Source organism: Choloepus didactylus, chromosome 12 (genome assembly GCF_015220235.1).
Source record: "Choloepus didactylus isolate mChoDid1 chromosome 12, mChoDid1.pri, whole genome shotgun sequence".
In the NCBI taxonomy this organism is placed as follows: Eukaryota; Metazoa; Chordata; class Mammalia; order Pilosa; family Megalonychidae; genus Choloepus; species Choloepus didactylus.
In genome coordinates, this window is record NC_051318.1 from 18,765,534 (window position 1) to 18,782,206 (window position 16,673).

The 16,673-nt window shown below is 43.6% G+C and overlaps 1 protein-coding gene across 2 annotated transcripts in view; it reads left to right on the forward strand.

Moving 5' to 3' along the window:
* The window catches only part of CRYL1 (crystallin lambda 1), a 156,717-nt gene that overhangs the window by 120,645 nt on the left and 19,399 nt on the right, over positions 1 to 16,673 (forward strand). For both annotated transcript variants that reach the window (XM_037800606.1, XM_037800607.1), the window contains one exon: positions 369 to 563. In XM_037800606.1, the coding sequence (XP_037656534.1) occupies positions 369 to 563 (195 nt within the window). The remainder of the gene's footprint in view (positions 1 to 368; positions 564 to 16,673) is intronic.

Genomic DNA, 16,673 nt, shown 5'->3' on the forward strand with positions numbered 1-16,673 from the left:
AAACCCTCTAAGGGAAGGAGGTGGGCATCCGGGGTTTGGAAGTCGTCTATACATTTCTTGGGTGGTAATCTGCACCTCCAAATTTCAACCTCACCTCCAAATTTCAACCTCACACATTGGTTATAATCTTAAAAAAAAAACAAACATGAAATTCTATGCTCAAGTTCTCTCTTTTCCTCTGTCCTTTGTGAATTAATGTATTTCTCACATTTCTAGTCATTGGATGCTAAAGCTAAAAGGGCCATTCCTGGCCAAAGATGAATTCTCCCCATCTGACCATTCAAGGTGGTTAAGGAAAGTCTGCCAGCAAAACACCCCAAATCTCCAGTGCTCTCTTAACTCCCCACCTCTGTCTCTCCTTCCATAAGGTCAATCCACCCTATTACATCCCATTGGTGGAGCTGGTGCCACATCCGGAGACGGACGCTTCGACTGTGGACAGGACCCACGCCCTGATGAAGAAGGTCGGACAGTCCCCGGTCCGAGTCCTGAAGGAGGTGGATGGCTTTGTCCTGAACCGCCTGCAGTACGCCGTCATCAGCGAGGCCTGGCGGCTCGTGGAGGTACCCACACTTCCTTCCGTGCTTCCTGCCGACCTGAGCAGAGGAGGGAAACACGTTGGGGACCGCGGGAGGTCAGAAGGGCAGATGGCACCCAGGGTGTCTCGCTCTGTTTGGGAGACCGAAGGCGAGCTTTCCCTCTCAGATTCAGTCAAAAGGCAATGAAAATAAAATGTAGCACAGCCATCCCTTTTATGTTTCAGAAATTCCTCTCTTACGGTAAGTCTTTTGATACTGAGACACGATGATGGACTTGTCTTTTTCCTGTCCTTTGCTATCATACCACGTAATTAGGTATTTGTGACATGCTGCACTTTCCCATGGTCTCATATCCTTCCCCCTCCCCCCAACGTTATAACTTTTCAGGAGAAAAAAATGACATATTGAGTAAAGTAAACTTGTCTCAACTTATTTCAAAATCTTGTGTAAGAAAACAATGAGGAAAATGAATAAACACTAAACTTGTTAGAAATATGCTTGTCTTACATATAAGTAGGAATTTTTTTTTTTCCAGGGAAGATTAAAAATTTTTTTTAATCTAACTTTTCATTTTCAAATAATTTCAAATTTAGAAAATGTCGCACAAATAGCACAAATAATTCCTGGATAACATATCACATAACCACAGTAAGTGATGAAAACCAGGGCATTTGCGTTGATACAATACAATGAACTGATGTGCAAACTTTCTTCTATTCCCACCAGTTTTCTCACTGATGTCCTTTTTCTGGTCTGTGATCCAAACCAGAATACACGTTGTGTTTCATAATCGTGTCTCCAATCAGGGACAATTCCTCAGTCTTTCTTTGTCTTTCATGATCTTGACACTTCTGAAGAATCTAGTTATTTTGTAGAATGTCCCTCAGTTTGAATTCGTCTGACGAGGAAATACATATATGTAACTTCTTCCTTTAATGAAAGGATTTTACTTGTGAGTTGCGGAATCACTTAGCTCTGTACGCGCCCGTCTCCATTTGTACAGGGAACCACTGTGCCTGGACAGCGCAGGCTGGACCTCAGAGCATCCCCAGAGTGGGAGGTGGGTTGGTGTGGAAATCTGACAGTCTGGATTTATGTTCACCTACTTCTGCAGGGGCAGTGCTGCCCTGTGTGCCAACACCCAACCTGCAGAACTAGAGTAGAGCAAAGGAGAATCTCCCTGGTAAGTGAGGCCAGGAGAAGGGTGCTCACGTCTGCTTTGTCTTTACCTGGAATTGATCCACAGCTCCTTGCCTCGACTCGCATGGATGCATTCCAGTCATCTACCTAAGTCAGGAACCAGGAAGCCGGCCTATGGCTCAGCTTCCTTGGGCGTTGTTTCAGATTCCCAGCAGTTCTTGGGGAGCCTGGCAGATGTACATGATATACGTGACCCTCCCCGGGTTCTGGCATTTGGTCAACTCCTTATTAGGCTAATCTTTTGACCTGCCATGTGCATCTCCACACAATTTTAATGTCCTCACCATTTAAATCTGCTTAGTGCTGTTACAGCTCCAGGATACTGTGTTAGGATTTCCATGGTTGAGTTTGCAGTTTTCATTTCTTAGAAATTATAGAATGTTTTTGAATATCTGTCCATGTTAGGGTATTTTAATAAGAAACACTGAACTAAGAGCACCCCCTCTGAGATCCATTTAAAGTATTCCTACTTGTCTAGAATAGGGGAACAATTTAATAATCCCAAAGAAAATTTCAGTATTGCAGTAAAACATTGTGGAGGCTTTTAAAGGTAATTTTTACTTTTTATTTGTAAGGCATTTTAGTGCCCTGAAGAGACAAATAAGATCTTTGAGTTCAAGTTTGCTTTCTCCAATCTGAAAGATGTAAGCCAATAAAGGGAAACCTTCCCCATCCTTCTGCGTAGATTCTGGTGTAGGGGAATTGGGTGGGAGCATTGCCCCAAGAATTCTTTCTGTTTTGACCACACAATCTAGAATGCATTGCAATTGGGAAGATCCAACCGGAAAGAGCCACTGAGAATGTTCCAGCAGCTCCAATTATGGTTGGAGGTGGAGGGAGGGCTCAGAGGAGTTACTCGGTTTGTCTACTGCAGACCTTCTTGTTGGCTCATTTTGTCCATCCTTCTTTAGATTGTCCTGTTTTCAGGGGTTTGTGGCAGACCGAGTGTAATCAGATTGTTGGACAGCAGAGCTGTTCTTATTCCTGATTTTCAGGGATGGACATCAGGCAATCAAACCTTCAGAGAAAGTGAATCCTGCATTTGTCTATATGTGGGTGAATGAATCTTGGTTGCTATGGCAGCTTACATACCTGGAGGTTCCAGAAGGAACTGAGTGCTAAACCTACAAGATACAGTTCAAATAGGACACAAGTGAGAAGTCACTGTAGAGATTAGGAAAGTATGAATGGAACCCAGAGAACTGCCTTGAGGCAAGTCTAGAAGATAATTTATTTTAAAAAATAAAGATGGCCTACAGGCAGTGAGCATTAAAGCAAATCTGGAAACTTCAGGTACTTCTCACCTGGTTGGGGTGAGAGTTGGGATGGAAATAGAACTACCTGTCAGCCTGAGCTCTGCCATGGACCCGTCCCTTTGTAAAGTGTTTTACCTATGGGAGGTGAGGTTGTAGGGAGGGATGACTGAGGGAGGGAGTGGGGATCTCCATTATTGTGCCTACCTTTTTTTTTTTTTTTTTAGTTTTTACTGTGGTAACATGTATAACATAAAATTAGCCATTTTAACCATTTTTAAGTGTACACTTCAGTGGCATTAATCACATTCACAACGTTGTGCGACCATCACCACCTTCCATTACCAAAACTTTTCATCACCCCATACAGAAACTCTGTACCCGGTGAGCTGTTACTCCCTATTCCTCCTCCTCCCAGCTCCTGGTAACCTTTCATCTATTTCTAGCGCTAGAAATTGAATCTTCCTATTCTACCTATTCTAGATGGTTCATATAAGTGGAATCATACAATATTTGTTCTTTTGTGACTGGCTTATTTCACACAACAAGACGTCTTCAAGGCTCATCCATGTTGTCATGTGTATCAGCAATTTTTTCCTTTTCGTGGCTGAATAATATTCCATTGTATGTATACTCCACATTTTGTGCATCTATTCATCTGTTGATGCTTGAGTTGCTTCTGCCTTTTGGATGTTGTGAATGTGCTGCTGTGAACATAGGACTGCACTGCATTACTTTACCTCTACTCACAAGCAACTCTGTTCTGGGCTGACAGGCACTCTGGCAATCCCTGGAGGGGTCACCTCCTGGCCCCTGGGGACACCGACAGGCTGGAAACACATGTCCTGAAGGAGTCGCTTTCCAAAGGCAATATCCAGACATATGCCCTGTTTCCTTTAAGGCCGTAGGACTAGACAACAGTCCCAGTGCATATTCCTAAGGATGCTCCAAGAGAAATCTCTTCCATACTTACTATATTAGCCACAGAATCCCTCTTTAGCCTAACAGCGGTGGCGTGCCACTGCGCCGTAGCACAGGCACAAAGGCACTTTTTTTTTTTGTCTGGGGAAGAGTGGAGCCTAAACAGTGTGTCAGTATTTCTGCCCCAGAGGTGGGAAGCCATCACTTGGGTTGCTGTAAGGATTCTAGACGTTTTGGATGAGTTCCTTGAAATAAAACCTGTGCTGCCTGTGGTCTGTTTTCACTTCAGGTTTTGCTGATCAGGACAGGTTAGAAAACCTCTCCAAAGCCTCCCCTTCCCTGCTGGACGTCCGTGTACGTGCGCAGAGCCACACCGAGCACAGGGGCGAATGACACCCCCTTGACCCACACCCTCAGATCCAGCTGAACTCGAATCTGCATTCTGGGGTGTTTCAAGTTTACCTTAGAGCTTTTAGGAGCTGAATCAAGGAGAATTGTTATAGTAAAAACAGAAGATTTATGACAGATTTCTAGTTGAAATGATCCGAAGACCTTGCAAAGTTTCCCTTTCCTAAGTGAGGACTGGGATGTGTTTCACATGCAGTCAGAAGTACCTCTCTGATCAGCTTAATGATAGTGAGCAAAGTGGGGTTCAGCATTCTTTTCTGGTCAGGATCAGGGGCAGTTGCCCCTACTTGAGACTCAGTGGATGTTTGTTTCATTACTTTCTGGGCCCACAAAGCGAGTTGAAATTTGGCATAGCCTTTTCCCTGTGACCCAAGCTTGGGTTATTAGTTGGTTAGGGCTGGTGGGTTTCAGGTTTGGAAAAGGGCAAGACAGCCAGATTGGAGGGTGCTAGGAGATTCTATTTAGGAGATACTGTGTGCCTCTGTTCTGGAAATGTAGGATGCTGGCTCATCAGATGCAGTGAGGAGAGCTGTGCTGTGTTGTCTGTACATGAATCGCCCTGTGCAAAACTAACCCAAGCGTGAATTTCCAGGGGTGCAGACCCCAAGTAGGGGGATGAGCTGAGCTGGGTCTGACAGTGTGACTGGCCAGAATCATGGCTTGCAGTTCTTCCCCAGCCATGACTGTGCCTTGTTACTGATCTTGAATGAGCGGAAGGAAGCCACTTGGCCATCACTAACTCTGTTGAGTTAGTGTGGATTGCATTGATTGATTTTCAAATGTTGAACCAGCTTTGCATATGTGACTAATATCCTACTTGGTCATTGTCGGATTTGATTTGCTTATATTTGTTGAGAATTTTTGCATGTAAGTTTATGAGAGATATTAGTCTGTAGTTTTCTTTTTTTTATACTGTCTTTGTCTGATTTTGATATCAGGGTAATATTGACCTCACAAAATGAGTTGGAAGTTTTCCTTCCCTCCTTTGTTTTCTGGAAAGGGTTGTCACATTTTTGCTAATTCTTCTTTAAATGGTAGAAATCTCCAGTAAACACCAGTGAAGACTGGGCCTGTGGAGTTCTTTTTTGGGAGCTTTTTAATTACAAATTCTATTTCTTTGATGGTTATAGAACTATTCAGGCTGTCTGTTTCATCTTGGTTGAGTTTTGGTGGTTGTGGTGTTCTAGAAATTGGTCCCTTTCTTCTAAGTTGTCAAATTTATGAGTGGTTCATAGTATTCCCTTGTTACCCCCCATTACCTTTTAATGGCTGCAGGATCTGTAATGAAACCCCAGATTTCATTCCTGATACTGCTGACTTGTGTCTACTCTCTTCTTATCTTTTTCAGTCTTGACAGAAGTTTATCAACTTTATTGATGTTTTGAAAAGTCAGCTTTCTCTTTCATTGATTTTTCTCTATTGTTGTCCTATATTCAATTCACTCACTAATTTTGGAGGGGCTATTTTAATAATGGAATTGAGTATCAAAGACAAGTTCTAACAAAGTTGTTGGGGGGGTGCTTGGGTTGGTAATTGGGAGGCCTCTGTGCAAGTATATCAATTGTGGAGTTTTGTAAAAGGGAAAGCCAGGCTGCAAGCATTAATTCTAGGCCAGAAAGAGAAAGTGAGAAGCATTTTGTGTTCATCCCATCTTAGACCATGACACACTGTGTTGTCATTTCTTGTTGACTTGTCTGCCTCCCACATTGTATTATAAGCCCCCCAAAGGTGGGGACCATTTGTGAACAGAATGGGCACCTGGATATCTGAAAGAGCTGAGGTTTGTTGTCTCACAGATGTTCACTTTATTTTGCTCCTTCCAGTTTGACTTCAGATTTGGGATGGGGTAGCCCTTGTGGACTCGGTCACACCAGATGTGATTTAGTTGCACCTGTTTCCCTTGCCCAGAGACTAGGTCAATAGGTGATCGAATCCTGCTTGCCAGGAATATAATTTTAAATTGATAGTCTTAAGGCATTAGCACAATAAGAGAAGTTGTGTTGCGATGATGGACTCTTGGCTAGACAATGTTTGTGCTTGTATTCCCCATGAATTCTTTCACTGTGGAGTTGTGGTGAGCGGAAGGGAACAGGAGTGAATCATAAATCCATCAGCGGATTCCCTGCCTGTTGGAATGTGTTGGTGGTGATGAGCTTAGAAATTGCTTACCTCCGGTTTTAGCCATCCTCTGAAGGACGCCGCTGCTAAGCTGAATTTCTTTTCTTAGGGCTCCAAGCTTCAGATTCAATTCTTGGTCTTTTGATTTTTCGGGCAGTGTGTGGTCTATGGGATCTAGACAGAACCCTTTAGGATTCCAGAACTTTGCCTTTGAACTTTATTTCAAGCACACGTGCCAGTGTTGCAAGGAACTGTTTGAGTTAGTAAAGTGTATCTGAGATATCATATGCTGAAATTAACTGAAGAAACTTCGTGGTGAGCTCATTTAAGGGTTTCTGTCGACTGCAAATGTATGAGAACATAACACATGGATTAGGTAACTCGCCTCCGTGAGCCACGGAGAGGAATCTGTTCATCATATCAAGTTCAAGTTATATAGTATTTCACAGGATTTTCAGATATTTTCATAGCTTTTAATCTTTAAAACCATGAGAGGCAAATTGTTGCTTTTGCAGTTACCCACGAAGACGCTGGCCCAGGGGAGGTGAGAGTCTGGTGGGGGATTCAAACCTGAGTCTGCGACTTGAGCAAGGCCTGTGGCATCTCTGCACTTCCAAGTCCTCTTTCATAAAATAGAGGTGACAACGGTCCCTATTTCTTACAGGGATATTATGGGGATTAAACGGGGTTAAGGATGTAAAGGGCTTAGAATAATGTCAGGCACACAATAATTGTTACATAAATGTTATGAATTAGAATGATGGTGGTATTTTCTGACTCCCGAAATCCAGTGTTCTTTTTTGTTTACAACAGCTGTCCCCGGTGGGCTTAGCACGGAGCTGGAATGCTTACATACCAGCTGCACAGTCTGTAGGGGGACCACCTGGGAGTCTGTTAGAAATGCAGAATCTCAAGCCCCACCCCATACCTGCTGAATTAGAATCTGCCTCCTGACAAGCTCCCAGGAGGATCCTGTGCACATTAAAGCTGGAGAAGCACTGGCTTAGATGATGCCCTGGTGGGGCCTTGGCCTCAAAGTCTTCATATATTGTTATCTCATTGGTTCTACGTTAAGATTTTTTTCCTTATTTTACATTTTAAGCATCCTGAAATCAGGATGCAGATTGCAGTGCATGGTGTGTCTTAGTTTAATGGGCAGCACTTTTTCTTCTTTAGTGGAACACTAAATAATAATTTAACTTTCAATTGATGTTGTCTTGATTTCCGTGAAATGCAGGGTATCTCACCTTTTTTATTTGTCTTTTTTCCTTCCTGTTTCATGTTGTTCCCTGCCTGCACATTTGTGTCTCTGTGTATGTCCCTCTGTTTCTGGCTCTTTCTTCATCTCTGACTCAGGCTCTTAAGAGATCAACATGCATTTCTAACTAGTTCCTCCCTAGTGGAAAAGGTCACACCTGGTCACTCTCTTGCTGTGACTTATAGTCCTAGTTAATGACACTGACTACCTCCGGTCACCCTAAAAGAGATATTAAAATTTTCTTTAAAGGGGTTTAATTAACTTTGAATTAAAACACAAACATATCAGAACAAGCAAAGGATAGGTTGTAACTGCAAAGCGGAAGTGACTCACTATTGCAAATAAAAGTTAGCCTTGCCAGACACTGCCACACTTCTGCTTGTTTGGAGATCAGTGGCCTGATAACATCTTCCTTGTCAAACTGCTCCACACATTTATCATCTGCATTCTGGGCTGACCCTTTGATTTCCTGAGCAGGGATGCAAATCCCAGTCAGGTTCCCCTCTCGTTAGTGATGGGCCTATGTGAACAAAAGCAAATCTCTTCAGGAGGAGCCAAGAGCATTGTTTCCTGCTCAGAAACAGGCACTTCAGATAGCACGTCCACTGTAATGGAGCAGCCGTGCGTGCGTGTGTTTATGTATGTGTGTGGGGGTGTGGGGGTGTATTTGTGCCCCTCAGGACTGGGAATTAGGTGAATTCCTACAATGTGAAGTGTGTTTGGGACTTGTGTTATTAGCTCGGTGAACGGGTGACGTGCATCGTTATGAACCACTACCCTTCAATTAGAATGGACAGTGAGCTCCCTTAAGGATTGGGTGGTTCCACACATGGGAATTGATGATGGTAAACATACTATAGAGAGGAAAGGAAAGCCTCAAAGTTTTACAGTTACTGCTGGGATCACATGGAGGTAGCCGATCCTTTTATTTCTTCTCTCCTTTAATAAACCGATATTACAGTGGGTCCAGTTCTCCAAATACTGCGTTTAAACGTTCTGAGAAGGAAGCCATCTGAGGAACAGTGAACTGCCTCAGTGACCTGTCTTCTCCTGACCATCTAAGGAGGTTCTCTAACGACCTGGTCATTTCACGGGTAGCTTTTTTACATAAACGTCCACTAATGGTTTTTTCAGCGCTCTGTAACTGAGTAAGCACATGGCCTGCCAATTACATAGCCATCCACTCTCCAGGAGAAAAACAGTCCAAACTGGGGGCTCCCAGGATGGAGAGAAGGAAATGGAGCAGAATCCGGCCACATCCGGAAGCTTTGGAATCCAGGAAAGTAGCCAGAGCCTGTGGCTTAAGGCCTCAGGAGCTTGACAAGAGAAAGCATGTTCAAGGCAGCCACTTACAGGCAGGTGGAAGGTGTGGCTGTTTCAGAAGTTTTTCTTCAGAGGGAAATGTTGGAAATGCCACAGGTTGCTTCAGGCTGTGGCTACCCTGGAAAGCATACAGTAGGAAAATGTTGAGGCTTGAGCAATATAATACAGTCCATACATTGGTGATGACTGTGTCCTTGGCAAGAAGACTCATGTACCGTGACAGGCTAGGACCGAAAGGGGCATTAAGGAAGCCGAGAAAAACCCCACCCCTTGCCCTTCACTCCTCACCTTTCCTCTGTAGGACTTCCTCAGTTCTACATATTCTAAAATTTCAACTTAAAAGTCAAGGTTTTCTTGTTGTTCTTGTTTCTTTTTAAGAACTAATATTTGAAGTGTCCGTGAATCTCACCGGGAAAGAGCTGGCCTGCTCTAGCCCTTGCTTGAGCGGCTCCATGTGCCTCTCTCGGCCGCCTTTTCCTTGCCCCATGTCCCCTCCCAACGCTCACTGCCATCCCCGTGCCACTGTGTTTGCTTCTGGGTGTGGGGCTCACCCTAGGGAGAGCCTTGGGCCGTTCTCCGGCTTCACACTGGGCTCTGCAAGGAAGGGCGTCTTCCCCTCATCACACATTCTGTTGTGGTTTCTTCTTGGCCTTGGCCTCCTTTGTGATTTTTCTTCCTTTCTTTTATATTTCTTTGCTCAGAGTTTCAGGTACAGTACAGATAACCCATATATCTAGATCCCTCCAGTTTCCCATCTCCAGTGTGTTCTAGTCTACTATGCCCTTCTTTTTCCTTTCTCACCAGGTCAGTATTCACTCAGCAAAACTTTTTCTAAGACTTTTTGGGCCTTATCCCTTCCATATCCTGAAGATGTAGTCCAGGAGGTGGTGGGTCGTCTCACAACCCTCCATGCCTCTCCCACGTACCTCCAAACTGTGTTCCTTTGCCCGCCTGGCCTCTTCCCCACGTCTCAAAGCCTGTGTGGTACAGCTGGTCTGCGGCAGCGAGTTTGTCACCAGTGAGTTGTGTCACCTCCAGCTCTTGTAGCTCTCTCACCCCATGGAATTTACCAAGGACCCCCATGGGTCCATGATAACTGTCACTTCCTTAGCTCCATCCCAACAGAGGTAACCACGTCTGCTTCTCGGCTCCCAGGGGCAGCTCACACATCTGTCAAGATGGCAGGACCTTTGGTCATGACAGAGTCCAGTGAGGGGGCTTCTTCCCTTCTCATCTTCTCCCTGTGTCCCCCCATTTCTGCTCAGCCCCTACATCTGCACCCCAACTCATCCCATAATCCACGTCTGCTCATTTCATTGAAGGACACCAAACCCAACCCCATCCCCAGGACATTTATGGAAAAAAAATGTCCCATAAATGCTCCCCTTCTCCCCCAAATCCTCCTGAGTTCAGCCAGGTGTTTTCTAAATGACAGTTCCATTCTGCCTGGTCATATTGGTGGGTGGCCTTTCCTCTATCCCCACCACCCATGCCCCTACCCACTGTACCCTTGACTTCCAGGCCCTGAGAGCAGCTGTGGGGGGGGGGGCAATGGGGGTCCTCAGGTCCTCACCACCTCCCCTTTCTTTCTGTCCACTGTTGCTCCAGCTGGCTGTATTTTTTTTTTAATTCAATTTTATTGAGATATATTCACACACCATACAATCATCCACAGTATACAATAAATTGTTCACAATACTATTATATAATTATGCATTCATCACCACAATTTTTGAACATTTTCATTACCACACACAAAAAAATAATAGGAATGAAAGTTCAAATAAAAAAGAACACCCAAAACAGCCCATACCCCCCATCCCTCTTGTTATTCATTTACTTTTTGTCCTCATTTTTCTATTCATCTGTCCATATACTATATGAAGAGAGTGGGAGCCTCAAAGTTTTCACAATCACACAGTCACACAGTGTAAGCTATGTAGTTACATAATCGTCTTCAAGAATAAAGACTGCTGTGTTGCAGTTCAATAGTTTCAGGTATTTCCTTCTAGCTATTCCAATACACTAAAATCTAAAAAGGGATATTTGTATAAACACAGAAGAATAACCTCCAGAATGACCTCTCGACTCCATTTGAAATCTTTCAGCCACTGAAGCTTTATTTCATTTCATTTCTCTTCCCCCTTTTGGTTCAAGAAGGCTTTCTCAGTCCCACAATGCCAGGTCCAGGTGTATCCCTGGGAGTTGTGTCTTGCATTGCCAGCAAGTTTATAGCCCTGGGAGTCATGTCCCATGTAGGGAGGAGGGCAGTGAGTTTACCTGCTGAGTGGGCTTAGAGAGAGAGGCCACATCTGAGCAACAAAAGAGGTTCTCTGGGAGTGATTTTAGTCAAAATTTTAAGTAGGCCTAGCCTCTCCTTTGCAGTAAGAAACTTCGTAAGGGCAAGCCCCAAGATCGAGGGCTCAGCCTTCTAAACTGGTAGTCCCCATTGCTTGTGAGAATATCATTAATTCCCCAGGTGGGTAAATTTAATATGTCCACATTTTCCCCCAGTCTCTCAAGGGGGCTTTGCAAATACATATTTATCCTGTGCCCAAATTACTCTGGGATGTACTGGGGCTTCACACTAACCTGTACAAGCCAACCAGATTTTACTTTCTATTCAATGTTCCACATAATTATGTTGTTTGAATAAACTGACCATAAAGTTAAATTATATAGTGTGTTACAAAAGATGTAGATGTTGTACCTAATAAATATCTCTTCATTTGGTCTGACACAGAAGTTGAAGTTTGAAAAACACTGTCACTATTGTCCTTTACCTTTTAGTCTGATTTACCTTAGTCCTAATCAAGTCCATTTCATTCATATCTCTAATTGAAGTCTGATCTCTTTTTTCAGACTCCTTAACATTTGCTATACGGGGTAATACTGACATTCATAGCAGCCAGGCTCTAGCTCTGAGTCTCAGGTGTCACACAGATACCCAAAGTTCCAGGGATAGACCAGGTTATACACAAAGAGCTCAGCATCTCAGAATATAGAAATAACCATTATAACTCATGAATAGATGTGACTGCTGTTAAGAGCTTATAATCTAAGAACCTTTACACTAAGCCTTCCCCTGATACCCTATGCTCTCAGACTCAATTCTCGAGTTTGCACATTATTTTTAGTCCATATTAATGAGGCATTATAATGTTTTTCTTTCTATTTCTGGTTTATTTCACTGTCCTCAATGTCCATTCACTTCACAACTTCACTCCTTCTTGTAGCAGCTCAGTATTCCATTGTTTGTATGCACCACAGTTCGCCATTCCATTCATCAGTCAGTGTACCCATAGGTTACCTCCATCTACTGCAAATAGTGAATACTGACACCATAAACCCCACTGTGCAAATGTCCCTCTTTTCAGTTCTTCCAAGTATATACCCAATAACTGAGTTGCAGGACCATATGGCAACCCCATGCTTAGCTTCCTGTGGAACCACAACACTGCCCTCCAGATGGGCTGCACCATGCTACTTCCCCACCTACGATGATTAGGTACATCCCTTTCTCCACATTTTCTCCAGCACTTGTATCCCTCTGTTTATTTTTTAGATGGTTTTATTCGCACACCATACATTCCATCCTAAGTAATGGATGGTTCTCTGTATAATCACATAGTTATGCATTCACCACCACTGTCTATATAAGGACATTTCCATTTCTTCCACAAAGAAAGAGGAAGAGGTGAAAAACGTATAAAGAAAAAAGAAAAATAAAGGAAGAAAATGACAACTAAAAAGCAACAAAAGAAAAAATTAAAGTAAAAAAAAAAAAAAGTCAGACAACAACACTAATGCCAAGAATCCCCTGTACCCCTCCCTTATATCCCCCTCTTATAGACATTTAGCTCTGGTATATTGCCTTTGTTACAATTAATGGAAGCATATTACAATGTTACTTTTAACTATAGACTCTAGTTTCCATTGACTGTATTTTTTCCCCAATACCACCCCATTTTTAACACCTTGCAAAGTTGATATTCATTTGTTCTCCTCATGTAAAAACATATTTGTACATTTACTCACAATCATTGACCACTCTAGGTTTCACTAAGTTATACAGTCCCAGTCTTTATCTTCTATCTTTCCTTCTCGTGTCCTACATGCCCCTGACATTCCTCTTTGTTCAGTGTGCTACCATCACCCAATATTATGCTCCAAATCTCTCTCCCCTGTCTTTTTCTGTCTGTCTGTACTGCTCCCTTTAGCATTTTCTGTAGAGCAGATATGTTGTTCACAAACTTTCTCAGTGTCTATTTGTTTGAGAATATTTTAAACTCTTCCTCATTTTTGAAGGACAGTTTTGTTGGATATAGAATTCTTCATTGACAGTTTTTCTCTTTCAGTACCTTAAATATATCACACCACTGCCTTCTTGCATCCATGGTTTCTACTGAGAAATCCTCACATAGTCTTATCAAGCTTCCTTTGTATGTGATGGATTGCTTTTCTCTTGCATTCAGAATTTTCTCTTTGTCTTTGACACTTGATAATCTGATTATTAAGTGTTGGGCATAAGTCTATTCAGAGCTATTCTGTTTGGGGTGTGCTGTACTTCTTGGATCTGTAACTTTATGTCTTTCATAGGAGATGGGAAATTTTCAGTGATTATTTCTTCTATTATTCTTTCTGCCCCCTTTCCCCTCTCTTCTCCTTCTGGGACACCCATGAAAGGTACATTCATGTGCTTCATGTTGTCATTCAATTCCCTGAGATGTTGCTCATATTTTCCATTCCTTTCCTTGTCTGTTTTTTGTGTGTAGGATTTCAGCTGTCCTGTCCTACAGTTCATGAATATTTTCTCCTGCCTCTTCAAATCTGCTGTTGTATTCTCCATTGTGTTTTTCATGTCTTGTGTTGTGCCTTTCATTCCCCTAAGTTCTGCCAACTGTTTTTTCAAACTTTCAAGCTCTTCCTTATGTTCACCCAATGTCTTCTTTATACCCTTCATCTCTTTTGCCATTTCTTCCCTCAACTCACTGATTTGATTTTTCAATTGATTTAAGAGTCTTGTTTGATTAATAATTAGTTGTTTCAATTCCTGTATCTCAGTTGAAGTGTAGGTTTGTTCCTTTGACTGGACCATATCTCTGTTTTTCCGGATGTGATTCGTAAGTTTTTGTTGTCTAAGCATCTGGTTTCCTTGGTTATCCCAATCAGATTTTCCCAGACCAGGTGGGCCCAGGTCTCAAGAGGAGACTGTATTCAGTATCAGGTTTCCCTGAGGGTGAGACCCAGCAGATTGTCAGACTTTCCTGTGAGGCCTCTAGACTCTGTACTTTTCCTATCCTGCCCAGCAAGTGGTGCTTGTCAGCCCATAGCTTCCCATTGATGTAAAGAGGTGTGGTCCCTTTAATTCTCAGTGGACCCTGTCCTGGCCAGGGGCTGAGGGTTTCAGAATCTAAACTTGAGTTGTTTCTGTTTTTTCTCCCCCCTCTCCCAGGCCATGGAGTCTGAATTCTCTGAGAGAGGGTGGCTACTTGAGCTGAGCCCTGCCCCCCCCCCTTTTCTTAGGAAAGATACACCCTTTAGGGAGTTATCTTCTACACTTGAATTCCTCCTTTGTCTCTCTGACTCTGTTAACTCCACCCTTGCCTGGGTCAGCACTGACAATTGAAAATGCCTGAGCTACTTAGGATGACAGAAAAAAAGGGGGGGGGGGAGAAAGCCCCTTTTCAGAGCCAGTCCCCAGCCCCCCAGTTTTGCCAGTCAGCTGGTGTTGGTACCCAGTTCTTTGTGCCCCTTTTCTTGGAACACAGCCATTTTCCAGTATTCTGAGCTCAGCTGTCTCCAAAACCTCTGATTTTAATTTTTTTTTTTTCTGTTAGCCCTGCCTCCTCTTTGTCGGAAGCAAGTCAGGTTCCTTTCCTGCTTGCTCCGGGTTTATCTGTGCTTGTAGCTTGTATTCAGTAGTCCAGACTTGTTAATTAAAACTGCAATTGGAGGTTGGTTGAGTTACTTTCCCTCACTCCAAGTAACCTTCCTCTTTTTTCCACAGGAAAGTGTTCAACTCAGCCTGCCATGCCAGGGGTGAGGGGTGCCAACTCCGCAGTTTGGGGAGCTTTACTTACAGTTCTTATGCTGAGATCTCAGCTGTTCTACCCATTCCAGACTGGTGTACAATGTGTGTCCAATCATGGATGTCACCCAACTGTTGTTCTAGACTATTTACTAGTTGTTCCTGGCTATTTACTGGTTGCTCTAGGGGACTAACTAAATTCCACGTCTCCCTATGCCTCCATCTTGCCCTGCCTCTCCTCTGTATTGCTTTTTACTATTGCACCGGAGGTTTTTTTTAAATAAAATTTTTTAAAAAGTAAAAGACAAACAAACAAAGTATCCCACCTTCACCAGGAACACCCTAAAGTTAATTGAGGCCTGCTTTCTGTGCCGACTTCGAAGGGAGAGATTCCTATCAATGACCTGTAGTTCTCTACTTCGAAGTTCAGAGAGACGGTGTGGCTTTTCATTTGTAGGGTAGTGCCAAAAGGTCAGTAAGGACCTCAGCATTTTGAGGAGTCCCAGAACTCACATCTGTGAGTCTGCAAATGTTCAATGTCCAGCAAGATCACCGAGAGAGGGTTACGTCCAGTGGTGGGTCCATTCCTAGGTGTCCCATAGGCTGTCTGGTTATCTGGTTGGGAAGACAATATTGTGTTATGGCTTGGATTATGTCCCCCCAAGACATGTTCAAGTCCTAAGCCCTGCTCCCATGAATGTGGCCTTTTTGGAAAGAGGGTCATTTCAGATAGAATTGGTTAAGACGAGGCCATGCTGGATTTGGATGGGCCCTTAATCCATTATGACTGGTATTCTTCTAAGAAGGGGCAAATTGGACACAGCTAAGACACCAGAGAAAAGGCCACGGGAAGATGGAAGAGGCAGAGTGATGCATCTGTAAGCCAAGGGACACCAAAGAGTGCCTGCGAATGCCAGAAGCTGGAAGAGACAATGAAGCATTCTCCCCTAGAGTCTCCAGAGGGAGCTTGGTCCTGCTGACACCTTAATTTCAGGCCTCTATCCTCCAGAACTGTGAGGTGGTGAACTTCTGGGGTTTTTTTAAGCCCCCTGGTTTGTGGTGCTTTATTACAGGAGCCTCAGGAAACTAAGACAATGGAGTTACCGCTGCAATACGCACAACCACCTGCTAGACGGTGGGGCTAGGAAGTGCATGGATGCTTTGGAATAGGCTGACAGCAGGGCCAGGGGCCAGGACTGGGGGTGCTGGTAGACTCTGTCCTGCTCCACACGGAAGTTGAGTCGTGGACTTCCCGGGCACAGCCCCACCTCGACGGGCGGGTCCGTTTCCACTTTCACGCAGGTTCTCTCTGACTTGGCGAGCAACCTCTGTGCTAGCTGGGGCATGCACTCCAGCAGTTTACACATTTTTATATTTTCTCTGTAGAGCAATACCAGAATTCACAGAGAAGAGGGAAGCTACTGCAGAAACTGGAATTCCACCTTTACTTCCTGGCTGGGAATCATCATTTTATTAGAACTCTTTCTAGCAGTAATTTTCTATAGAAAGTGGACCATTTTTCAAGAAGTCATATTTATTAATTTATGGGAAGATTACTTTGTGAGTAGCCACACTGGCGAGCAACAAAACCCTATCGAAAGAGGGATATATATACCCCTGAC